This window comes from Sinocyclocheilus grahami, unplaced genomic scaffold (assembly GCF_001515645.1).
Source record: "Sinocyclocheilus grahami isolate Dianchi unplaced genomic scaffold, SAMN03320097.WGS_v1.1 scaffold185.1, whole genome shotgun sequence".
Lineage (NCBI taxonomy): Eukaryota > Metazoa > Chordata > Actinopteri > Cypriniformes > Cyprinidae > Sinocyclocheilus > Sinocyclocheilus grahami.
The window spans coordinates 831,207-858,893 of record NW_015505364.1 but is presented as its reverse complement, the minus strand read 5'-3'; the positions used below and the strand labels follow the sequence as shown (position 1 = coordinate 858,893).

The 27,687-nt window shown below is 36.5% G+C and overlaps 1 protein-coding gene across 9 annotated transcripts in view; it reads left to right on the top strand.

The window, feature by feature from the left end:
* The first annotated feature begins 457 nt into the window (after window positions 1-457).
* The window catches only part of ccser1 (coiled-coil serine-rich protein 1), a 78,694-nt gene continuing 51,464 nt past the window's right edge, over window positions 458-27,687 (top strand). For all 9 annotated transcript variants that reach the window (XM_016284582.1, XM_016284581.1, XM_016284583.1 and 6 more), the window contains exons 1-5: window positions 458-644; window positions 2,681-3,853; window positions 7,573-7,757; window positions 15,715-15,805; window positions 16,503-16,617. In XM_016284582.1, the coding sequence (XP_016140068.1) occupies window positions 2,707-3,853; window positions 7,573-7,757; window positions 15,715-15,805; window positions 16,503-16,617 (1,538 nt within the window). In that variant the 5' untranslated portion in view covers window positions 458-644; window positions 2,681-2,706. The remainder of the gene's footprint in view (window positions 645-2,680; window positions 3,854-7,572; window positions 7,758-15,714; window positions 15,806-16,502; window positions 16,618-27,687) is intronic.

Here is a 27,687-nt window from a genome sequence, read left to right as displayed (position 1 = left end):
ACATAACACCAAAATGAATGTTTTTTTCCCATAATAAATATTAAAAAAAATCACAGTAAACAGCATGTTACAGATCTAATTTATGCAAACAATGAAGTAAAATTAAATGGGGCCAGAGTATAATAAAAATAAAATAAAGAAACAAACAAAGACGAAAAGCTTTCCACTTCACTGACAAATCGATATTTATTTTTCTTAATATTACATGCTCTAATAGAATTTCTGCTTTTACATTCAGCCGTCACAGAATGACGGAGAAAAGCTACGAAAAGCTATTTATAAATTGAAACCATTTTTTCATATACAAGGAATTCCAATAATGATGATACAGATAATTGTGTGATTACACTCTTTTATTTGACCATCCCAGGACTACTGCACGCACCTGTGCGCCGTCTTTAAGTGACGCTCACGCAGGTAACGTACCTTGCGTCATTCTCAGAGGCGGAAACGCGGAAGCAAAGCGCGAGCACATTCCACGTCACTTGATGTGGATTTAGCGCGAGCGAGAGCCAGGATCCTGACAGGAATTTAGCGCTTTGACGTGAAAGTCGGCGGATGTGATGCCACGAGCATATTGGCTTCACCTCAAACTGACAGCGAAGGGAATATCAGCGGGTTGTAAACTGAGGTTTCATCTCAAGGTAATGTTTGTGTGCGGAGCTGTTCCTGCGGGCAGAGCGCGTGTAGCAGGCGGCTGCTGTATGTCGCTGTTTTATTGGTTATTCCGTGTTTCTTGACGCCGTGTGTCCATCAGTGCAGCTGCTGATATGATGGGTATATCTAATAATAGGTCTGTATTGCGCAAATGCTGTGTCTCAAAACATAGCGCGATACCTAAATAGCATGTTTGGAGCTTTTTGTAGCAGTGCTGCGATTCCCAAATATGATGTACGCGTGTATAATGCCCAAAAAATGTTATTTAGAGAGGCAGATAACCTCAGATTGTTGGTTATGGGCCTTTTTGCTTTGATTAATAGATTTTCACACTTTATGGATATTCTTCTTTGGCATAGTTTCGCCTTAGATTTTATGCCAGCTTTATTTAAATTACTTCTAATTTCATTGTTGCTGGCGTATAATGTTTCTAAATGTTCGTTATGTCAAATATAATGTACGTGTTTCCCACAAAACACTTACTGTTATAGCTTGTGTCTGCCATAATTTTTAACTCGCATACAAGTTTCATGTGTTGGTTTGTTTTTTTTATTACAACATTGGCATTGTCATGATTATTATGCTAAATATCTGAAAATAATTAAGTGTGCTGTAATGTTAGACTGCCATTACCCATTAAAACATGTCAGGTCAAGCAAGCTAAGTAACGCTGTCAAGGGTGTATCTCCAACTGTCACCACAAGGGTACGAGGTGTGTACATGTTTTGTAAATTTGTCAGAGGGAACACGTTTCACTGTGATTTTAGTACAGTACAGTATTAGCAGAAGGTCAGCACAGTATGCTTAATGTGCTGTAATTAATTGTGCTCAGCAAACAGTAATGCAGCTCCCCTGGATTTTTCCCTTGTGAGTCTAAATCGTTGTGGATATGGTGGGAAATTTATTTTTTGCCTATTAGACACAGAGGATGCAGAATTTTACCAGCCTTTCGGGTTTTTAGAAGCTAATTAATTAGTAAAGTGATACACAGTATTTTAATTAACATTTTCCCCACATTTGAGGACCACTGAGGACACTGTGGCTGATGGGTGGACTCTGATCTCTTTAAATTAATAGGTCTGTGTCTGCTATTATTTTTTGCAACCCATTTTAGATTACCTCTAAAGTTGTTTGACTTTTCTTTCCGTTTTCCACTAAAATACTAAGAATAATGATGAATGAGAATATAACAAATTAGACATTGTCTTAAACTTTTTCTTTCTTTCTTTCTTTCTTTTTGACAACTGTTTAAACATATTTTGAATTGTGCAAATGTCAAAATCAAGTGAACATGCAGTGCTTTTAAATTTGTAATAGTTTTTTACTTAGTTGTGATACTTGGGATTACATGTGTATATATTTTATATACATATGCATAACAGTTGTAAGAAAAGTGTAATATTTGTTTTAATAAAAAAAAAAAATTGAATTTGGGAAAATAATTCTGTTTCTAATAATTCTAATTCTGTTATCACTCATAGTATCTTTCACAGATTTATTTTAAATAAAGTATATAGTATTCATAAAGAAATTGTTAACAAGAATAAAAAGGTAGTAAACACAGTAACCAACCGTAATCTAGTAAGCCTGTGCTCACTGGGAATCATATTTTCTTAAATAAAGAGCAGGTAATGCTCATTTTACATACAGTACACAGTGTATGTGACATCGCTATACAAACTGAATATAGAGCAGCACAGTTTGAAATATGAAAATTATTAATGCATTTGTCTTTTAGTAGTTAGACAGAACTGTTAAACAAAGGCGGTGAACTAGTGAAGGCTCAAATGTGTCTTGCCAACTTTCCCTGCACCTGTTTATCAAACTATTAACAAATTGGTTCCTTAAGAGTTTGTTTTTGTTTCTAAATAACAGAATTTCTTATCAGATGCGAGACATGTTGCCTTGTAGAGAAGCCAAAATTACCAAAATGATTTGGCTGGTGGTCATTTCCAATCCTGTTTGTGTCTCTTTGTTAAGGCCGTCATGCTAATTCTGAGTCTGTCTTTTTACCTGTTTGCAGGGTGTCCGATCTGGTGCTCGATCTTAATGGGCGAATCAGGGACACGCCGCTCCACCCTGGTCTCCAGGCTTCCCATCTTTAGACGTAGTGTGCGAAAGAGGCAGGACTCGCTCCCCTCCTCACCCTCGTCCGGTGGTGTTGGCAATGGCGTCCACACTTCCTCTCCCTCCAGCACGAATTCCAGTTCCAGCAGCACGAGCAAACGGCGCAGCCTGTTCCGCACACCGTCCCTCAGCTTCCACAGTAAGAGGAACAGCGACCCAACCCAGCTCAGCCTGGACAATCACAGCCAGGGATCTGAAGTCACCTTTCGAGATGGTTCCATCTCAAAGACGCGGCATTCATTCGGATTTGGTGGACACAAGAAGAAGATCACCCGATCTCAGACGGAAAACCTTGAGAAAGTGTCCGCTAACCGCAGCGTGTTTATTAATTGCATCAGCTCAGGGACCAATGAGGGAGATGATTCAGGGTTCCTCGATGATGTGAGCAGCAAGAGGTCTTCCAAGCATAAGAAGCAGCTGCTGTCCAAGTCCTTATTAGCTCGCCAACGTTTTTCCAAGAACTTGTCCAATGTCCCAGACCAGGGTAAAGGTCAGGATGGTGTGGAAGATCCTCCTAAAACTGGTACCCCAGGTTCCTCGCCTGGAGAACTGGCTGAGAGTTCTCTACAGTCGCCCATGATCTCAGAAGACCGCACCACGGCAATAACACCATCTGATTTTGTTCACATCACTGAAGACTCGGTCTCAGAAGTTGACGCTTTGCCAGCCCCCAGTCCAGCTGCTCCACCTGAAAACTTCAGCCAAGCTGTTTCTCTGTCGCTGGTGCCCTTCTCCCCAGCCCAGGCCCGCACGGAAAAGCACTTACTGCCAGATACCAGCCACACAGCCAACACACAGCGTGAGAGCACCACTGCCCATACGGAACCAGTACTACTGCAGACAGTGAAAGAGCTGAACCCTAACACTAACCTTAATGCTAATGCTAACCCTGACCAGTCAGAGGCCAGTGAGATTGAGCAAGCTCCAGAACTGAGTGAGGACAGCAGCTCCAACCCAGACGCCCGTGAACGGCGGTCTAGGAACACTGTACTCATCCAGCAGGCAGGAAGATCATCAGGCCTGAGCAAACTAGAGACCAGGCCAAGTCACCTGAGAAAGCCGCACACAGGTAATGTCAGCGAACTCAGCTGCTGCTTTGTTTGTTTATATAGAGGAGCAAGTTTTGTGGGAAATTATTCACATACTTGTTCTATGATAGAAACGTGTTAATCTTTGATCTTTAAACCAGTTTCACTAATCTTTCACTGAGATTTAATCTGTAGCTCTTATGACCTCAGAGCTTCCTAGATAACTTTCTGCTTTCACCAAGATAATGAACTGCTCTGATTGACACTTTACTTTCACATGAGGCCATGGATGCTGAAGTTTCAAAAAATGTTTGGAAAGAAAAAACAACGGAAAAGTTGGGTACTACAGGTATTCATGAAGTAGTTTTTTCTCGTTAAATTGGTTTTAAATGTGACAGCCAAATTAATTGTCCTCACAATGTTTTTGGTACATCGTAAGGCAAAATGATTTGACCAGCTATCTGCACGTTTTCTTGCTGTTACACAGCTACTTGCCAAAAAAAAAAGGCAAGGCCTGAAGTATTAATGTGACCTGAAATGTATTTATTATAAAAGAAGGGACCTCAGAGAGAGAGAGAGAGTGAATATACATTTAAAACCGTTGAGTAATTTTTTTTTTCAGGATTCTTTGATGAATAGAAAGATCCAAAGATCAGCATTTATCTGAAATAAAAAAACTTTTGTAACATTATACACTATTCCATTCAGTATAATTTTTATAAATTTTTTGGGAAAGAAATTATAGAAATTAATACTTTTATTTAGCAAGGATGCTTAAAATTGATCAAAAGTGATGATAAAGGCATTTATAATGTTACAAAAGATTTCGAATTCAGATAAATAGTGTTCATATCGATATCGGAATTCTATCGTATCGACCGAAATTAAGAAATATATTGTGATATCAATTTTGGCCATATCGTCCAGCCCTAACATGAATGAATATAGCACAGATACATGTAGAAACTTTTTTTATGGCAACGATAGTCAATTATATTGTGTAATGGGTCAGTATACAAAATATTGAAAAATACTGTGATTGACCAATCAGCATGTAGTATTCCAGAGAGCCACGTAATATGCTAAATGAGAAGTCGGTTAATGCTGGAGAGATGTCAGGCATCAGATACTATTAATACCACATTATTCATTATTTGTAATGAATTAATCTTTCACATAGTTGATTATCACATTTGTGTTTTAAAAATGACATTTAAGCCCTCATGTAAGAACCTATAAAAGCTCTGCATAACATGTAACCTTAAACTGAATGTGTAACTGATCTTCACAGCTCTGGAACTGCTGAAAGCTGAAACTAGTATTTTTATACACGCAAACAAAAACTGGGAACTTTATTTAAAAAACAAAACATTCACCCCTCCCTTTAGAAACAATACTTTATGCTCCAGTTTGGCTGTAGTTTTCTTATGACCTGTGATTTTTTTTTTTCCCTTCTGTAAATTATACTTTTACCTTTATAAGTGCTTTCATTCCAGCATGCCTGTGGCTTAGAGGTTTATGGGAAAGTAACGAGCTCCGCTGTATTGAATTTCCTCTAGTGATGACCTGATATTGGCTTTACTATGGATCCTCTTGCAGGAGAGAGTGAACTCTACACTCAGTGGTTTCATTTACAATTACAGGCTTGGGGTCTGTTGTTTACCATGTTGGCAGCATATTATTTTGGTAAAACAAGTATTCCATAAACCCTTTTTTTGTTTAATTTAGATATGCTGGAAATTTGAGCCAGTTTATTTTTTGCATGCTTTTTCCTTGTGAATATATTTACAGCAATCACTGTTATTGTGTCTTTTTATGCAGGTTTTCTTGTGACTGTGTAGGTTTTGGGCTTTGACTTAATATCGGTATATTTCTTTGATTGTGAATATTTGTGTCAGTATAGGATCCAGGATTAAAGCATTTTTGATGATAGTACAGTCCTGAAACATAATTAATGACTCTTTGTTAGACTGTTTCACCTATCCATGTTGTTTAGATTTTAATATCTAGGTTAAGAGATAAACTAAACTTATTTTGTGCAAATCTGATGCAGTGGGTGAGTTGTAGTTTGTGCCCTAGGCTTGACACTTTTTTTTCTTTGTGTATTTAATGTCTTTGCTACATGTTTTACATATTCTTTAGATTGTGACCTACAGCCTAATTTAAAGTCCGTTGAGATCTATCTATTTCTGTACATATGGTGAGATACTGTTGAAATTTAACTTGGTAACAAGGTGGTTTCCATATTTATATTTTCCACTACATTTGAATATTGTTATATATATATATATACACATGTATATATTTTAAAAACTATATATATTGTATATATTTTTTATTCATATAGAATTTGTAATATATAAATATTTTATATATAAATTTTTTTTTAAAAATATATACATGCATATGTGTGTATTTATATATACATAATAAATATACAGTACACACACCTATATTATGTAAACAAAAACATTTATTTTGGATGCGATTAATCATTTAACAGCTCCTTTTTAAATATCGGCATCGGCTGATAAGTTTTCCTGTTTGGCCGATGCGTTCGATGCAGAACTTTTATTTTGACGGTGCTGAGAACGGCAGCGCCTGAGCACACAGTGCTCACATTCTCTCTGTTGTTGTCGTTAACAGTTCTGTCTAATACGGATAGAATGCAATTTTGTGATGCAAATTCATTTATGGCACCTCTCAGCTTTATTAAAAAGTCTGTGTAAATTAGTGGTTGACCGATATATCGGCCGATATTTGACTTTTTTTTTATACGTTTTTCTGTTTGGCCGATGTGTTCGAGGTGGGACTTTTATTTTGACAGCGCGGCAGACTTTTATGTTGACGGTGCTGAGAACGGCAGCGCCTGAGCACACAGTGCTCACATTCTCTCTGTTGTTGTCGTTAACAGTTCTGTCTAATACGGATAGAAGTCTTTCTAATAATCAGATAGAACGGTTAAACAAAGGAATTAAAATGTATACAAAAAGTCTTTTAACGATTGCTTTTATATTATTAGTAACGGAAAGGCAAACATTATAATAATTTCTAACCCCGCCTTTCTGAAACTCGCCTTCAAGACATGGCGGCGGTGGCAACAACAATACTATAGCGAGAATAAAAGTTACGCCTCCTTTCTTTGCGTGAACATTTGGGTGGCGTTATGCAAGTCTTCGCACATCGTGATGTAGACATGTGGGGGCGTGTTAGAACGAGCCGTTTTAGGTAGGCATGGTTGACTCTTAACTTTTATAAAGAATATCTCTTTAGATTTGAGACTTTAGTCTTTGCAACTTTACAAATCTTCTTTATGCACCAAGAGCTTGTAACACTTCAAAGAGAAAGGAAAAATTGAAATCGCATCATATGACCCCTTTAAATATTTATGTATTTGTGAAAAATACTGTCATCTAAAATTATGTTTATTTAGCACATTTATTTTTTTAAATAATTTTTCAAATGATTTCAAATTTCTTAAATATTGATTAAAATAAATAAAATTATATCGGTTTTATATCGGCCACCCTGATTTTCAAAGTTATTGCATCGGCTGTCAAAAAAACAATATTGGTCGACCACTAATATATAAATTCATATATCATATCATATCATATCATAATGTGTAATCTAATACAGTGAATTACGAAGTTTTGCAATTGTTATTGTCCGCTGCTTCATAACTCAGAACTGTTGGCCAGCAGCTCTTTGTTTTGAGGGATATGATTCTTTATGATTCTCTAATCTATGTTTGTTACAGTGTCCATGTGCAGCAGTGTGAGCCCATACCATGAGGTGATGCGCATGGAGAGACGTCTGCGGTCAGCCTCTGAGGGTGCAGGAGGACCCAGACTTCACCTCAACCTCAGGGACCCTCACTGCATGGAGGGCAACACTTTATACAAGCAGAGAACCAGTTCCTCATCTTCCAAACTGGGCAGCATGGTAAGTATAATGCCATTCCATTGCTCAAGCTCACATTTTCAAAACACATGACTGTCTTGTAAAGCCCTTGATGTAGACCAGGGATGGCGAACTCCGGTCCTGGACAGCCGCAGCCCTGCAGAGTTCAGCTCCAACCCTAATGAAAACTCACCTGCCTGTAGCTTCCTAGTAACCGTTCAGACCTTGTTTAGCTTGTTCAGGTGTGTTTGATTAGGGTTGAAGCAAAACTCTGCAGGGCTGTGGCTCTCCAGGACCAACGTTCGCCACCCCTGATGTAGACTCTCACTGCGTCTTTCAAAGGGATTAAATTCCCTTCCAGCGATATAATCGCAGTGCTTAATTAAACAGACAAATCCTCTCACACCATTTTACCCAGCAGGGCCATGGGTCACTTTCCCTCTGTAGAAGATTCCAGTGCCTGAACATGTAGAGTACCTAAAACTTTTTATTAAACCCCAAAGTTATGTTGTTTTGCAGAATTGTATCTTCAAAGGGATTGTTGAAATTTCAATAATTTTTTAATTTTTTCATTTCAAACCTGTACAACTTCCTTTTTCTTTGGAACACAAACTAGAGTTATTATAGAGAAAAAAACATAAATATAAAAACTAATTCATAAAAAAACTAATTCAGTAAAATAACAGTGACACAAAGTATTTTTGAATCATGTACTGGTTGCTCGTTATGATGCCGTTTCAGTGAATGCAGACTGAGTCTTTCAAGCTTAAAAAAGACACGAAAGGAGATGAACACAGCTATTGTATGACTTCAGAATTCTTGTAATATATTGCATATATACAGCATATGCTAAATGCACATATATATGTGTATAGTAATAGCCCCAGTACTCATTAACATTCATTATGGGTGTGCCATATCATACCGTCCACGATAATACTGGTATAAATTTTTACATGATGATAAAGTGTCATATCGCGATATCAATGATATAGCAATGCAATGATGTTTGGCGCATTTACGTTCCCTAGCGCGCACAACAACACCATAAACCCAATAGGTGTGTTCGACTTGAAGCAGCGCTACGCAGACTGATCGGTGTATGACATCAAAGTATCGCGAGACATATTCGAGCGCACACTCTTACCGTCAAAAATAGGCGAGGCACATATCTTTAGCGAAGCAGCGCGGAGAGCCGCTTCTGAAACGTGCCGCGGCGCCGCTGGTGTAAACACAAGCATTGACTAGAGTGGCCGCGTCGAAGCCAAAACGCGCCGCAGACGCGTGCAGTGTAAATTAGGGGTAAATAAGTTGTAAGTCACCGATCGGTCTGCTTCAAGTTGAACACACAGCTGCTGCTGCCACCTTATGACAATAGATTTACACTTCGAACTAGGTAGTTTGTCATCGATGACAGTAGCTCATTGGAAAAGGATGGAAAATGCCCTTCATTTCGTTTGCACTAGTAAATGCTGCTGCCTGCCAGCTGCAATCACCAATAAAATGTTGTTCCATTTTTTTTTTTTTTTTTATATATCATCATAAATATCGTTATCGCAAATATTCCTGAAATATCGTGATATCATTTTGAGGCTATATCACTCACCCCTAACATTCATTATATTGAAAAGGGTGGACAAGATATTCTTCAAAAATTCACACTTTTGTATTCCACAGAATCAAGAAAGACTAATTAAATAGAGAGCAGTTATGTGTATTCAAGAGGTTTCAACTGATTGTAGTATAAATACACCTTTACTTAGAAGGTCCAGATTCTGTGGAGTCAGTATTGTGGCAGAACCTAGACCTGAAGAAAAAAGTACAATCAAATCTACTCTGAAAAGTAATTCAAAAGCCCAAAGCAGGTGAAAGATATAAGAACATTTCCAAGTCATTAAATATACGCTGTGAAATGCAGTTAAATCAATAATTACGAAATGGAAAAGTATGGCACTGCTGTGAATCAACCTAGAACAGTCTGTCCTCAAAAACTGAGCTACTGTACGAGAAGCAGTTTTGTGTGATGAAACTTCAGTAATGTCTAGTTCTCAACATAAAACAGTTTGAGCCTTTTTGTTCTGCAAGTATTTATTAAAGCCACCATCTGTTTATTAAAAGCTGACTATAGAAAAATTCTGTCCTTTAATCTCTCCACAAGACCTCACAATGAACCTGTGGATTATGTGTAATAACAGGAGCACTGTTCACAGCAGGCCATTTGAAGTCCAACAGTGATTGTGTTGAAGTTTGTTAAAGGCGGTGGAGCACAAACAGTTCTTTAATTCCTGTAGTGGTGTTTTCAGTGAGAACAAATATATACAGAGTATTTATATTTATATTTATATTTATATTTATATTTATATATATATATATATATATATATATATATATACATATATATATATATATATACAGTGCTAACTGTTAGCATCATAAATTACTACCAAAGGCTTCAGATATACAAAGACGGTGCACTCATATTATGAAAATGAATGAAATGCAATGTGCATTATGGTGTAACAAATACCGCCTTCTAAATAAGAGAGCCAGTTGCCAATTGGTAAAGTCATGACATCACTGCAGCTGCCATTAGAAGCTCTGGTCACCATCGAAACAGTCATTGTCCTGAGACCCACACTTGGGACTGACTGCATATGCACATTGGCTGGGCCAACCTGAAATATAAGCTTTTTATAACACTATTTGAGCATAAGAAGCAGCATTTACAGTTTATATCAAATTTTGTTGATAATTTGAAATATTTTTTTTTAACTGTGAATGTGGCAAGCAGTTTTTGAGATTTCCGGATTTCCCCATTCAAGTCGATAGGATACCCAAAATATGGGTGCCAAGTGAACAGACTTTCCTTGAAAGGGACTTTGGTACTGCACACTTTCAGCATGCTAAAACACTTTCAAATATTTAAAAAGGGTCTCTACTTAAATGTACCAATGCTGAAAATATATAGTCGACCTAACAGAATAGTAACAAGATAGTCAACCATACTAACCCATCCCTATATTCACTAGTAGCTTGCTGCTTGGAAATTTACACTGATTTGAAAACAGCTAAACTACTGTCCCACTACTGATAAATGTACACTATTATTCAAAAGTTTGGGGTTGTTAAGATTTTGTAATGGTTTTAAAAGAAGTATCTTATGCCCACCAAGACTGCATTTATTTGATCGAAAATACATACAACAGAAATATTGTGAAATATTATTACAACTTAAAATAACTGTTGTAATAATACAAAAGCAATTTATTACAATATATTGCTGTCAAGCAAAGCTGAGTTTTCAGCAGCCATTACACCAGTCTTCAGTGTCACATGATCCTTCAGAGGTCATTCTAATATATTAGCATTTATTTGAAGTAGAAATCTTTTGTAACATTATAAATGTCACTTTTGAATCATTTAATGCATTCTTGCTGAATAAAACTATAATATCCTTCAAGGAAAAAAAACCTTATTGACCCCAAACTTTTGAATGGTAGTATAAAGTTAGAAGTGACTATTTTTAGCTGGTGCCAGTCATTGGTGTTATAGGGCTGACAGATAAAGAATTAAGCTTGAGAGAGATTTTACACTGTATAGACAAAAAACAATTAGTAATGTAAAACAATGGCGCGTACTTTTGGCTAGTTCTTATAAAGTTATAAAGGCTTTGTTTGGTTTCTGAATAATGTAGCCTGCACCTGCACAGCTTGAGGCCAAAGTAATTGCTCTTGTTTTCCAGCGTAGCAGAGGAAAACGCCACATCCTGTGTTATTGTTCTTTAATGCTCGCTAAGGTGCCACTGCTAATTTGTCATCAAGTCATGTGCCATGCAAAATTTGTGAGTGAGAGTTACCTTTACTGTGGCTGGGCTGACCTGGCCTTTCCATTTACATTATCCTGTTTGGCAGTTGTTCTTGGATGAGGCTACATCCTGAAGGCAGCGTGTCTGAGCAGGTTTGTCAACAGAAATCGGAAATCTTAGGAAACATGCTGTATTTTTTGGGTGACTTTGAGGATCCAGAATCTTGTGTTCTTGAAGCTGTGCCAGATAAAGATACATTTATATGTGAGCCTTCATTTTAATTGCCGGATGAAACGGATTTGTCGAAGGAAAATCCTCTTCTACGGTGCAGTCGTTCTGCAGTCAAGTTCAGAGAAAGGGCAACATTTTGTGTTGTGCAAGCTACACGGAACAATGAACATTGTTATCCGTGATGTCTGATTTGCGAATAAATGAGTCGGTTCTTAATGAATTAGTCTCAAACATGTCCCAAATTCAAAGGTTGTTTGTATGAATTGGTCTAATAACTGACTCGCTTACTGAAGCGTGAGTCATTTTCAAAATTTAACTTAAGCATGAAAAACAGTGATATTTATTTAAAAAAAATGGTTGAAAAAGAAATATATATATATATACTATAAAAAAAAAAACTATATATATATGTGTGTGTGTATATATATATATATATATACAGTGGGGAAAAAAAGTATTTAGTCAGCCACCAATTGTGCAAGTTCTCCCACTTAAAAAGATGAGAGAGGCCTGTAATTTTCATCATAGGTATACCTCAACTATGAGAGACAAAATGAGAAACAAAAAACCACAATTGGTGGCTGACTAAATACTTTTTTGCACCACTGTGTATATATATATATATATATACATATACATATACACATACATATTACATTGAGGAAAAAAAAATAACTTAAATGATTTTAGCAAATGGCTGCAATATAACAAAGAGTGAAAAAGTTAAGGGGGTCTGAATACTTTCCGTACCCACTGTGTGTGTATGTATGTGTGTGTGTTCCATTTTAAAAGCCAGTTGCTACCTACTCATTTTTGTTTTAAGCCCTCTTAAAAAAGAAGCGGGTAGAACACAAGTCATCAGGGCAGTTATTTGAGATTTGACTTACTAGTCACATGGAGCGCAGCGTCCTGGAGATGTTGTCCGACATGTGTGTGTGTGGATTCTGTTTTAAAGTTTTAGCAGATTTTTCTAAGCTGAGTCTGTAATCACCAAAGAATGTAAATGCTCATTAACATACTTTTTATGGGGATGATTCATATAACTTTATGTAAACACAAAGACAGGCAGGAAAAGGGAAGTATTCCATTGTCACAGTGAGAACTTGTGGTCTTCTCACTTCTCTCAGGGGAAGCACGCCAGTTACTGCTCTCTGTGTTCTTCAAACATTCACATTTGAGGAACTACAGTAGTTTCCCATTTCTGTAATCTTAGGCCAACACGCTTGTAAATCACATAAGTGTCATTTGGTGATTTTGGTTTGCTTTTTGCTGCTTCATTTGCATCAAGATGGTTCTTGCTTGATACAGCCTAATTGTTTTTAGCTTGCAATCAACCTTCATATTGTAGAGCAGGAGACTTTGTTCTTGCCGATGAATGAAACATTTGGCAGCAGCTAGTTAGCTGAATGTGCCTAAAGGGCCTGAGTTTCACTTGTGAGAAAGCTGCTTTATTGGATCAGGCCTTATTTTGCTCAATATGTTTTGGCCTAGACTTGAAATTAGCCGGTATTTTTTTTTAATCGAGGTTGTCTCTGCAATGTTATTGAAACCTGTACAAACCAAATTTGCTAAAAATAACATTCAACAGTGTTATTCAATTATTGTTCTTAAATATTATTTTAGGTAAGCGTTAGAGGATGACAAAGGCAATCTAAATGTAAAGATGAAATGAGATTAATTGAGCTGTGTTGGCTATACTAATAAAAAAAACTTAATAAAAAAATCTCCTCTCATAAGATGGCGAGATTTTCTATTTTAAACCATTTAATAAGCCTGTGCTGTATCTTGCAACCAATAACTTTTGTTGTATGTCATAAACTAACACATGTCCCTTGCTGCTCATGTGCGAAAAATGTCATGTCTCAATTTTTACCATTTCTCCCTAACATTACTTCAATATCTCACTACTGTACCAAGAGACTTTAGATGTTCTTAACATCTTGCAATGGACTTTAAGTGCGGGTGCCCTGAGTTAAGCTCAGGCCATTTCCTAATCCATTGGATACATTTGTGCAAATGTTTTCTGACCCCTCATAAGAATTTCTGGTAGCAGCACAGATTGGTTCTGAATGTGTCTGAGGTTGTATCCTTGCATAACCTGCTTACGTGTAACCTGTTAGATTGCCTTGTCAAATAGTGTTTGTGTTTATTTTCTCAGAGTTATTTAAAAACATTTTTGAAGTGATTTCTGAAATACGAAGGGAGGAAAAGTTGTTTACATTAGCATTGAACTGTTTTGTCCTTTTTGTCGAAGGGCCGCAGGATATTTCGTTAATAAGTAAAGCATGTTTTCTCCTGACACTGACATGAAAAGATCAGAAAAATCTATCTGAACATCGGGAGATGGAGAGTGAGTCACACCAAATGTCAGCTCTCTGTTACCTTCTCAATCCCTCAGAAATAAACTCATGAGGAAAAAAAGACTATCTTTTCATTGCCTCTTTTTTGACCTTGTTGATTGAGACAGTTTGCATGCTTGTGCAAACCAACCTGTGGTTGGCCATTTATGTTCACAAAGACATTTATGAATCATGACACTGGTCTTCTTTAATATATCTAAATAAACTGTCTGAACAGGTCACTGAATAAGGCCATTTACTTCATCAATATTACATTCATACTGAGATTGTAACAGTAGTGATGCATTGTTCATTTTGTCATTTGGCGTCGTAATATTTCACAGAGGTAAAGGCCAGGCCGTTTCATATCCTGAGAGTCTTAATTAGGTGCCCAGTGACCCTTTCATTTCTAGCAAAGTCAAAGTTAAGGATTTTTTCTGTTCTGATGCACTATCCACTACTTTGCTGCTCTGTCTTGTTTAATTAGCCACAGAGCTGTGCTTTTCCTCTTTAATAGGACATAATAGCGGCTCTTTTGCCTTTTTGTCTTTTACATGCACTTTTAAATAGAATTAGCTTGAAATAATCCATATTAGAGCTTTGCTGAGTCTGGTTTGTGTGCTAGAATAAACGACCCCGTTTTATTATTATTAGTAGTATTTATTTATTTATTTTTTACTTTAGCTTTCAATCTTAAGGTGTTTTTTCCTGCTGGGCACAAGATGGCAGTGTGACACTTTGGTTTGAGCAATATGCAGGTTTTCTGCTTCCTGAGTGCACAGTGGATTTTTTTTTTTTTGTGTGTGTGTTTAGTTGAATGTGTGGAAAGGTTGCTCTGGAGGAGTCTTTCAGTCAAATTAAATCCTCTTTTGTCATCTTGCTTTAATAAAGAGACCATGACACACAGCTGGAGGTTTGGGCTGAATTTAAGAAAGTCATTAGTCACTTAACTGCAAAGTAGAGACTTTACATTGGATTCTAAATATGTTATAACTACTAAAATATCAATCTTGTATGGATACCAGTTCTTAACAGTAAGGACATTTCTTTTTCCTATTGGCCTGATCATAAAATTTTTACTGATCCTCATTTTTACCAGTTTTGCTTCAATTTATATTTTAACTAAACTAAATGTTCCTGTGGCTCAGTGGTAGAGCATTGTGTTAGCAGCGCAAAAGGTCGTGGGTTCGATTCCTAGGGAATACGCATACTGGTAAAAATGTATAGCCTGAATGTACTGTAAGTCGCTTTGGATAAAAGCGTCTGCTAAATACATAAATTATTGCATTTAAATTATTATAAACTATGTAATTTTAACATTTTTAAAATCATGAATAATACATTAAAATAAATGTATAATAAATTTATATATTTAGATCGTATATCTGAATTTATAAAAATATGTAATTTATTTGCAGCAAGAACTGAAATTAACATACTTTAAATGTATATTTACTATATTCTTTAATTATAAATTAATTAAATATGTGAAACTACATAACCCCATTTGTTGGTGAATTATGGCATGGAATGTAAAATGGACCCAGAGCCATATTCATGGAGCTCTCCTTAGCAAAAATGTTTTATTTTGGCCCTTGCATGATAGTTTTTCTCCCTTTTCCAGGATGTTTTGAATAACCTTGGCTCATCCGAGTTGGATGAGGATGACCTGATGCTGGATCTTGACCTCTCTGATGACCAGCGACCTCAACACGGTATGTTTTTACCAGACTCCAGTTGCTCTCTTCTCTTTGCTTCAAACTCTTCAACATGTATTGTGGGGTTTATCTCTCATTCATATTCATGCTGTTAAATCTCTGAATATCTTGTTATAGTAATTACATATCGTTATAATAGCTGCAGCGCTTGAAGAAATGATTTTTGCCGTAGATAAAGATGAGACCTTATTCCCCCCAGCTTTAGCTGAAGAAGACATGGGCAAGTCTTCAGATTTTAATACCTTGTAAAATATTACACCATAAAGTTATGCACGCATACAATTATGAATCAGTCATGTCATCTTAAATTTCCAAATGTTCTGATATTTGGGGAGGAGTTACATGCACGTTAACAAGCACCACAGGCAAAGCCTCTAGACAGATAAACACTGCAAATGTCATTGCTGATATTTACTAAAGAAGTTTTTTTTTTTTTTTTTTTCCACAAGAGAAATAAATTTCGCAGCGCCTGTGCACAAAATCATTTTGGCATGAACTACCCCTAAATCAGGGTTTTGCTTCAGGACCCAGATTACACATTGGACAATTTGGCGACCCAACAATGTACAAAATTTTGTTTGTTGTACAAAAATGTTTAAAAAATATAAATGAACACCTCATTTCAAGGAAATAAAGAAATTTAAATCTTGTTTTCACCCAGAAGCTTTTTTTTCTCTTTAATTTGCTGTTACAGCCTCACGGGAGGATTCCAGTCAATCCCTTGCATCATGCCTCAACCTGCTGCCCTCACCCCTGGAGGCCTCCACAGACAGGACCCCTGGAAGAGAGCCCAAGGAGACCCCTCTCAGGTATCTTTTCCTCACTGCAGCTTCTCTGCATACTCTTAATTTCACAGATGCACTGTGAACACTTTATTGACTCGGTAATGGTGTGTACCTGTTGTTACAAGCCACACAGTGATCATCCAATTGTTTCTTGAACTGAATAGATTTGCAGAGCTCACCAATAAGGATTTTTCTGCTAGCCCAGTCAGACTTGTAGTTCCGATTGTTACTTACCTGCCAACATTTTCACCAGCACTACAAAGAAAATGGATATTAGAAATAGATAAAAAAAGAAAATAAATTAGTACTTTTATTCAGCGAGGATGCAGTAGTGCATTCATCAAAAGTGACTGTAAAGACATATACAATGTTATAAAAATATATATTTCAAATAAATTATTTTCTTTTGAACTTTCTATTCATCACCGTATCACCGTTTCCACAAAAATATTAAGCAGCAGAATTGTTTTCATCATTGATAATAATAAGAAATATTATAAAATATAGCACCAGATCATCATATTAGAATGATTTCTGAAGGGTCATGTGAAGGCTGAAGGCTGGAGTAATGGCTGCTGAAAAATCACCTTTGCCATTACAGGAATAAATTACATTTTAAAATGTATTAAAATAGAAAACAATTATTTAAAATTGTAATAATATTTTGCAAAATTACTGTATTTTTGATCAAATAAATGCAGTCTTTGTGAGCATATGAGAATGTTCGAAAACATCTTAAAATCTTCAAAAATTAGTCGGCACTGCAGTGCAGAGACATTATAAAATTCATATTTGTTCTAAGTCATCTCTTTTATAAAATCATTTCAGTTCTTAATAAAGATGATAATTCCTAAAATGTCTTTTTTTTTTTTTTGGTCCATACACCAAATATCATCTTTTGTGTTCCACAGAAGAAAGAATGTCATTCAAGTGATCTGTGCTTCAGTTTATGACATATGTTAAACGGTTAGTTCACCCAAAAATGAAAATTAGCCTGTGTTTTACTCACCCTCGGAGCATCCTAGGTATATATGACTTTCTTCTTTCAGACGAATCCAATCTGAGTTATATTAAAAATGGTCCTGGCCCCTCCAAGCCTTTCAATGGGGTAAGCGGGTGTTTGTTGTCAACAGTTCAGAAGACGTGAAATAAAGTGCGCACATCCGTAATAAAACGTCCCTCACACGGCTCCGGGGCATGAATAAAAGCCTTCTGTAGCAAATCCATGCATTTTCGTAAGAAAAATATCCATATTTCAAACGTTTCAACACTTTTCTCTCACTTCCGGTATTCTGTCATATGCAGAAGGCTTTCCAGCGGATGACGTAGGATGTCGGCATTGCGTGATTAGTGACGTGCATGGAGAGAGAACAAAGCAAAACACCGGTCACGAATTAGAAGCACAAAACGAGGATTTGTAAAGAAAAATGTCGGAGGATTTCTATATAAGCCAAGAGGAGACTGGTTTTCCTTTGCTAAAGTAAATAAACTTCGCTTCCTTTGCTCCTGCATTTCTCAGAGGCGTGTGCACGACGCCTACGTCATCCGCCTGAACGTCTTTCGCGTACCACAGTCAGCGGAAGTGAGAAAAAAAGTGTTTATTACGTTTGATATATGGATATTTATCTTACAAAAACGCATGGATTCGCTATAGGAGGCCTTTATTCACCTCCCCCAGAGCCATGTGAGGGACGTTTTATTACGGATGCGCGCACTTTCATGTCTTCTGAACTGTTGACAACAAACACCCGTTTACTCCCATTGAAAGGCTTGGAGGGGCCAGGACAATTTTTAATATAACTCCGATTGGATTCGTCTGAAAGAAGAAAGTCACATACACCTAGGATGCTTCGAGGGTGAGTAAAAGACAGGCTAATTTAAATTTTTGGGTGAACTAACCCTAAATATATGCAAAGGAAAGCTATGAAATATTTATAAATAAACATTTAATAGCATTTAAAATAACATTTAATGTATAAAACTGGAAATTTTGAAAAGAAAATAACATTTAGGGTGCTTTCACACTTGGTTCGCTTGCCTGGTCCGATACAGTCTATGATCTGAACCCGAGTTCGATTGCTCCCCCCTCCCCCTGCCCCCGCTGGACTGCGTTCATATTATTTTATTTGGGTCCGAACCGCAGTTTGTTTGCGTCATCAAGCCAGCAGCTGTTTACCCCTTTACACCCTTTTTAAGCGGACTCGGGTACGGTTTGCGGGTGTGCACCCGAGTTCGGAAGACAGCGTTCACATCATCCAAACAAACCGAACTCTGACGTCAATCGAACCTGGGTGCGCACCAGAAGTGCTAGTGTGAAGCACCCTTAGTAACAGAATCTTTGACGTACAAAAAAGCAGCAAGCATGTCAAATGATCCATCATCATCCATCATGTAAATAATGATGGATGATATATTGATGGAATTAAGTTTTTGTTTCCAGAGACTTGCACCCTCTCTATGTGTGCTATAAGTATATTGCACTATTCTAAGAATTTTCATTTTGGAGCATCAGTACTCATTTGAGGGATTGTCCTACTATGTTAAACAGAAGCACAGCTTTAGCCAGTTTTGAAGCATTTTGATGAAATGAATTCACAGAGTACCAAATAAACTACAGTGATCACGAACTAGCAAGCCAAGAAATACAGTCATGACAATGCTGATGTGAGATTAAACTAATTTATACAGTTGTGTTCTCAGTGGATGCGAGTCCTACTTCATCCACTGCTTTGCATCTTGTTCCCTAAACTATCGAAGTTTCTCTGATGTATTGACATGGGCATTGACTGCGCCAACAGTTTGTATGATTTGATAACATTTTTAAATGAAAATGTCTTCTCTGACTGGCAGTTTTATCCTCATGCGTAATGACAGCAGAGTCATTTCAAAACTGGATGAATCCCATGTGGACACAAAGCAAATTATATTAGCATGGAAATTAGCCTAGAAAATTGAATAAATTTCCTGACCTTATAATTATTTGTACAGTTTTTAGAGCATGCCCCAAAATAGAGCAGGTTTATTTTGAAATTATTACACAATGTACCCAACCTACTACATGTCAACTACTTGTAATATGTCCTGTATATGTTTTTTTTGCATAAGTAGAAGGCTTAATGTTTAAATTCAACACCCCAGTGCTAAATATTACCTTATATTGCTGAAAGGTTATGAGTGGTACTTTTCCAAACCTACACTGTTATAAGAAATTTTATAGTATATTTGAGCTAGCGAATGCCTCATAAAATCCGTGTTGCTTCTAGAAAGCGTATTTTCACCTTGTCAGCAGGTGGTGATTGAATGACCTTGTCTTGATGTCTTTGACATTTGCCCTGCAAGCCAGTTTTATTTTGGTTTATGTTGCATCTGAGGAAGTTCTGTGATTATTTTCTAAACTTATGGTACCCCAGGACTGTTCTGTTCTCATCATGTTTAAGATCTCACAATTTGTGCTATGATTGTCTGACCCTGTTATTGATAAGGGTTTGTGCCTTTTCATCGTCAGACTATCTTTAGTCTACAATCTTTAGTATCTTTTAGTTTTATTTTTTATTTTTTAAATAAACAACAGTTCATAGTGTTCTAAAACCAAAAAGACTGAAAAACACCATAAAAGACAGAAGTAGTCCATATGACTTGTACACAATATTTTGAGTCTTCTGAAGCTTTATGATAACTTTGTGTGAGAAATAGCCTAAAATTTAGGTTATTCTATACTGGAAAATTTTCCTTCCACTGCGTCTTAATCTATGCGTCTCTCTTTAGCACCAAATCAGAATAATATTAGAATAAGTTTTGAAGGATCATGTGACACTGAAGACCGAAGTATTGGCTGCTGAAAATTCAGCTTTGCCATCACAGCTATAAATTATATATTTAAATAAATTAAAATAGAAAAGTTATTTTAAATTGTTATAATATTTCAAAATATTACTATACATTTTTTTTTATTAAATAAATGGAGGGAGCATAACATAAAAACATAAAATCTTCCAAACCCCAAACTTTTTTGAACAACGGTATGTTTGGATGCATCACATTTGGATATGACACGCATCTGAGTGTGTGAATAATGACTTAAATTTCAATCTGTTCCTCACACAAAGCTAGGATATGGTTTCTGAAGAATATAGCACACCAGTCGTGGAGTTTTCTTTTATTTACTGTAGCTCTGCCTGCCATAATCACCGTGAACTATTGTTGTATGGAAAAATAATGTTTTCCATAAAGGCAGCATACTGCTTTGGAACAACACGAGGGTGAGTAAATAATCACAAACTTTCATTTTTGGGTGAACTATCCTATGTTTTTTGCTCTTAGCTTCTAATAATTCACCCTGAGTTGAAAATAATGAAACTCAAAAGAAGTAAAGTAGTTGGCTTTTTCTCATGTTTGTCAAATTCATCATTCAGAAGACGGGAGAGAAGCGGCTTCAAAGATGCATGGGATTGCGGTATAGTGTCATTATGGTGGGGAGGTGTCAGCTAGTATAGATGTCTTTAATGGACAGTGGCTAGGAGGCCTGTTTTCTGCTGTGAGTCAGCTCAGCTAGAGTTGAGGATGCACTGTTTGATGGGCTATAATCCTACACCCTGACTAAGTGACAAGATATATTATCCCAAGGCGAAATCTGGGCTGTTGGTGTGGAAAACACATTAGCCGTCAGCGAGACTGATGCACGGCAGCTCGTGTTATGTTTTTCTCGCTCAGCGACGCTACGCTAGCCCATTTTACAGCTCTGAAGAGAGGCAGAAGAGGAAGTGTTTTGCTCTGTGAAGGGAGGCAGAAAGATGAAGCTATTGGAAGAGATGAAAAAAGATCTCAGTCCATCTTAGAAGTGCTGCTAAAGACAGTGTAAAGGTTTATGATTGGTTTTCTCTTATACAGCTTGCACACAGAGAGAGTCACAGTAAATTTAAATTAAATGAAGGGAAACTGAAATCCTTAACCATGTCATTTTTTTCCCATTTTGTGAGGAACAAAATGACCAACTCTCTATTGCAGTTTGATCTGATTTAGTAATGCTAACAGCAAGGTCGTCTAGGAGGAAAAAAATCGAATTGTTCATAAGAACCATTCAGTTTTCTTTTATGCTTTCTCTAAATCATATTTTGTTCATCTTTTCTTTAGAGGTGCAATAGGTCATTTTTTCCTCATTAAAAGTTTCATGTAAAGAAATGAATAATTTTTTTTTTTTTTTTAATATGACTTGAAGACTTCAGTGATAATCTGTTGTCTGTCTTCCATGAAAAGGCTATAGATGTTTGCTATCGATTAGAGATGCACTGCCATAATGTTGATCTGTAGGTCAAACCAGAAAGTGAATTCATCATAAACTCCCAACAGAGTTCATGAGTTGGAATAGCTACTTTTGATCAATAAAAAAAAAAAAGTAAAATAAGGATTGCTTATACCAAAAGGATGCAAGTTTGATTCACTGAACATATAAACAACCATTTGTAATATGTAATTCATGTTGTAGAACTAAACGTGAACATTTCTTCAAGTCATGTAAATCACAAACTTGTTACTCGGAAGTTAAAACCGTATTTCTTAAAACCCATTAGCAATCCCTAAGGGAACTCGGGAATTAGAGAACATCCTAATTGTCTGCCAGGTTTAGGACTAAACTGAACAGCTATATATTAACGCACTTATACTGCTACTATTACAAGTTATATTATGATTTGTTATTATAAATAATTTATTTATATGGTTAAACAATTAAAATTAAATTATAATTAATAATAGTTGTCAAAGTATTAAATTGTAAATATTTATTACACCAGATTATATTATTATTATTGAAAAATTATAATAATTTCATGTTATTTGTAAAGCACAATCTCTGGAGCTCTGGAAAACATTGTGATTGTTTTCATTATTAATGATATTAATATTTAACAACAACAAAAAACAGCTACTACTAATTAATATTATTATTATTATTAATACATGTCAATAATGATGACAGTAAATAATAATAATAATAATTACAACAACAGCAAAAATGTTTATTCTTATTTTTATTATTATTATACAGTATGTTAGTAGTAGTGTTGGCGTTGATGTTAATATAAATATTAATAATCATGTTTACGATCTATAGAGGTCTTACAGAGCTCATGGTGTTTTATAAAGCACGAGCATAAAAGTACACAGAGATGAAAAGCCTGCAAAATGTAAACAACAACTCACTGAGTTCACCTTTAGCCCAGAGACAGAGAAAGCACTGAAATGCTGAGACGCAAAACTCACGACCAGCTGGGTTCTCTCTCTCTCTCTCTCTTCCTCATGTCCTTCAGGAGCAGGTTTGCTTCAGCAGGGGGCAGACTCCTCAGCTCTCCGCAAGCTGTGGTCCTCCACAACAGAAGGCAGCATGTCTGGCCTTGTGCTACTTTGCCCAGTCTCCTTACCCAAGTCTGTCAAGGTGATTCAAAGAAAAAGACTGAAAGGGGACTTTCAAGGAAACGCGGGTGTGACAAAAGAAGCGCTAGACTTTTAGTTTGAGCATAACTAATAATAACTAATTACTGAGATCCAGTCAGATGTGTGGATTTTTTTTTCTGAAGTGTGGAGTTGGGGGTGTGATTATTCCTAACCTTTGATCACACTCTCAGTTGTGGCGTCATGTTGATTTCTCCACAGTCTGTGTGTGTGTGTGTGAGAGAGAGATAGAGAGAGCGATCTGGCTTGTGGAAAGTCTCCTGGGGGTCTGGCTGAGTCACAGCGGCAGAATCCATTGTTGTCACACGTAGCAAGGAAGCTTGTGACATTGCTCATTGGACACACAGTCTTTGTAAAGCTGACCGCCTCTTCGCCTGATGTGCATCCACAAGCCATGAAATGTAAAAACACAAGTGGTTCTTAGTCATAAATGGCAAAAGGATTTTTTGAGGCATTTATGACATGTTGACTGTAATTTTCCTCTACAGTAAGGATCGTTACCTTCTAATAGAAAATGAACATCTCTTAAAGCTATTAATATTTTTTTGAGGGGAGAAACAAAGATTTAACGTTAAATGTCCATCGAATTTGTCAATTTTAAATGAAGCTCATTCATGTAAGACATTCAACAAATGACTCTTCTAAATGCATAAATATTTGATCAACCAGAAACATTGCTTTAATGTCAACAAACCGCCTGCAACCACTACCACGTCGCTCTGACATCATCGCTGAATTCCCTGCTAGAAATGAATAAATCACAATTAAGCCACAAGGGATGTCACATAATGAGCAGAATCCACACATTTAAGCTTTTCAGATGATTGGGGTTGAAAAGTTCAGAGTAAACAAGCAAATAGCGATGATGTCATCGCCGAGGTTGCTGATCCTGGCCTGAAGCTAGCCGTCGTAATAAAAATGAGTCAAAGCTCAAAAATGAGTTTGATGGAGATGGTTGAGGGCAGTGTGAAAACTGTTGACTTCTAGTATTGCTGCCAGAAATCCTTGCATTCACATGATTTGACCAATTTGTTGTAGTCTGTTGTGTTTGTCAAAACGTCTTGCTTGGATAAACAGAATTGCCAATGGCATGAAGAAATGAGTGGTCTGTGAATATGCAACGTTAGTAGTCAAACAATATGGGTTTTTTAAATGGCTGATACCAATATAGAGAACACAATATAATGTTTTTACTTATTATTTTTTATGATTTAAAAAAAAAAACACTTTTATTCAGCAAGGATGCTTAAATTGATTAAAAGTGACCATACAAAAAAAAATTCAATTTCAAATAAATGCTGTTATTTTCAAATTATCAAAGAATCCAGAAAAAAGTATGTTTTCACAGCAGCACAGCTGTTTTTAACATTGTTAATAATAATAATAATAATGTTTCCATATATTACATTTTAAAATAAATTAATAACAAATTAATGGGGGTATTTCTAGGAAAAATAACTATATTGTGAATGATACTGTTACCATAATATCAAATTACTCATACTGTGATAAAAGATTTTGGTCAGACCTCCCACACCTAGTGTGAAAATGTGTCTTTGGCTGGTAGGGAAGATCATTTACATTCATTTAATACCTCTTTTCACTCTGTTTTTATCTCTCTCTTTGATGCTCACATCAAAGATCAATCCGTCTTGTGGACTCTCTCAATGTTTACAGCAGTCCATCTCTGTATCTTGTTTTGCCAGTAGAAAAAGGGCACAAGTTTTTGGATCTCTCACATTACAATAATAACTATACTAAGAAGGACAGTGAGCATTTCTCTGATCTGAACACTGCTCCTGGAAGCCAAGCATTTAGATCTCTGGTTTCCAAATACGTGTCTATCCAACTATGAACATAGGCGGGACTTTGTTCCTCTAGTGCAAAATTAATATGCAATTAAAAGAACAAAGTGCAGTCTTGCCTAATGCTAATGAGGATGCTAATGGCCAGATGAGAAAATTGTGCTAATAGGTGTAACACCGAACACTGACTCATCTGAGAGAGTCTTTTACATTTGACAGATGCCAGTACAGAACTCCCGTGCTCTGCCGGGGGGTGGGGGGACGTCAATCTGCTAAGCAGAGGTCATATGCATAAAGGATCGGACTGGTGTTTGACAGTGTTTGCAGTGGCATAATCAGATCATGGGCAGAAGCGATGTGATCAAAGATATTATGTAGTGGAGTGGTGCAGGTGACTTAATGATTAAAGTGAAATATGTTACTGCACTTGCTTTAAAATGTTGAATTCATTGAAACTAAGAATTTCAGCTAATATTTTGTTCTAAGAATGAAAGATTTTTAACCTAATGTGTTTAACTTTGGATTAAATATTGTATCAACTTATTCAAGCAATCAAGAGGTTTAAGTAAACTTTCAAATTTAGGTTCACTCAACTAAATGTAGTCGGTTATAAAAATTACCTAAAAAGTTTACATGGTTAAATTAAATCAAATTTCTTTGCGACTGAAGACAAAAGACATAAACATCTTGGATGAAGTGTAAGTGAATGTGATATGTAAATAACTGCTTGATTGAAAACATTAAAACACAAAGCAAAAATGAAAATCAAACAACCTGCTTCATTCTACTACGTTAATAAATCATTAGCTCAACCATGAATATGATTTCTGCCCGAGTCCCATCAGATTGCATTGGCTGTGGGGATGAAGACGACAACTCCCATGATTCCACACCCAGTCACGGCGTTATCAAACTACGCCTTTTTGTTTGTTTGTTTTGAATACTCGCCCTCTAGCGGTGAAAACGTACATATTGTGCCTTTAACACATTTGTGTCTATCCTTATTGCAGGGCTGTTTATACAAGATATAAGCGATTATTACTGTTATTCACAAACCTAGTTTTGAATGTGTGTCTAATGCAATGTACAGCATTCTAACCTGTTCTGGTGAGGCAACTAGGTAACTACTTCAGAAAACTGAAAGAAGAGTTTTAATCTTCAGAACTTCATCTGAACCAAGGTTATGTCAGCAATATCAAATGTACTCACTCCAAACTAACTCTGAGGGAGGTGCTTATTCGTTTCACTTATAACGTGCATAAAAGGGACAGTTTGAGTAGTAATCCTTTTTTCCCCAAAATTTTTCATCTATGTATGTGACGGACGTCTTTTAGGGATTATAAGACACTGCCAAGTTTAAAGAAGTTCATCTTTATAAATTCCCGCCGTTCTAAATCCATACAGTTGTTGGTTGTACTCTGTCTCACTGCACTGCTCTGAACAGTCTCTAATGCAGCACTGGGCTCAAATAATGCATACCAAACTGTATTTTTATCGTTCTCTAGATAAATTCAGCTCCGTACCGCATGGGAGAATATTTATTATTAATATTTATGTGGAAAATACTGTGGAATCGTGTGTATTTTGAGGCTTCAGAGTGCCGCGAAACTAGCACTGGCATACATAGAAAATACCATACTTTTACTCTTCTTAGATGGCATACATAATTTTACACACATTAAACCAAAAAATAAGAATAGTTTCTTAGCAAATTTGTAGATTGAGAAAATTTCAGAACTTTGTGGAGAAACTGACCAAGATGGCTGACAAAGGTATTCTGTCTGCAACAATCTTCACAAGTTTTTGCGATAAGTGATGTTGAGAACACTTGTTTTTTTTTGTTGTTGTTTTTTTAAGTTGAGGGGGCAAATACTCTAGTTCAGTCAACTTGTAGTTGAGAACGTAAAACCTTAAAATGTTAAATTGAATGAACAAATTCAAGTTGTGCCAACTTAAAGGGTTAGTTCACCCCAAAATTTAAATTGTCATTAATTACTCACCCTCATGTCATTCCAAACCTGCAAGACATCCGTTCATCTTTAGAACATAAATTAAAGGGGTCCGATGCGATTTCAAGTTTTCCTTTCTCTTTGGAGTGTTACAAGCTGTCCGTGAATAGATAAGATCCCTATAGTTGCAAAGACTAAAGTCTCAAACCCAAAGAGATATTCTTTATAAAAGTTAAGACTGGTCCACGCTCTCCTAAAGTGCCTCGTTTAAACACGCCCCCACATGTCTACGTCACTGTGTGGGAAGATTTACATAACGCCGCCCAAATGTTCACGCAAAGAAAGAAGGCGTAACTTTATTGTTGCTGCCACCGCCGCTGCCATATTTTGAAGATGCTGTGTGTTTCGTTGCGAAGGTGAAAATACTTTGTTTGGCCTTCCGAAAGAGGACACGACTATAAATCAGGGGTTAAGTTGTATTTACAACACTGTTCCAGAGCACTTCAACCCAAATATTCAGATGTGTGCAGCACATTTTATGGAGGACTGTTTCCTGATCCTGGTAGAGTAGACTACAATGCCGGCTGTTCTGACTCACAGACTGTAAGTACGTTTTTTATATTTAAAGGATTTGCCACTGATGATTCAAACGCGAGTTTTGAGCAGTGTAGAGTAACACTTGTTGTTCATTTCTCCGATCACAAATGCAGACATGGCTTTATGTTTACGTGGCGCGATGCAACGCAACGCGTAAAAAGACAGTATAAGTCATTATAATCCGTAATTATGTCCCTACTGGATGCAACAAATACCTAATTTATAATGGGTTTTAATGTTTTTGTCTCGTCGCTTCGGGACACGGCATCACAATATGGTAAGGGGCATAACATTTC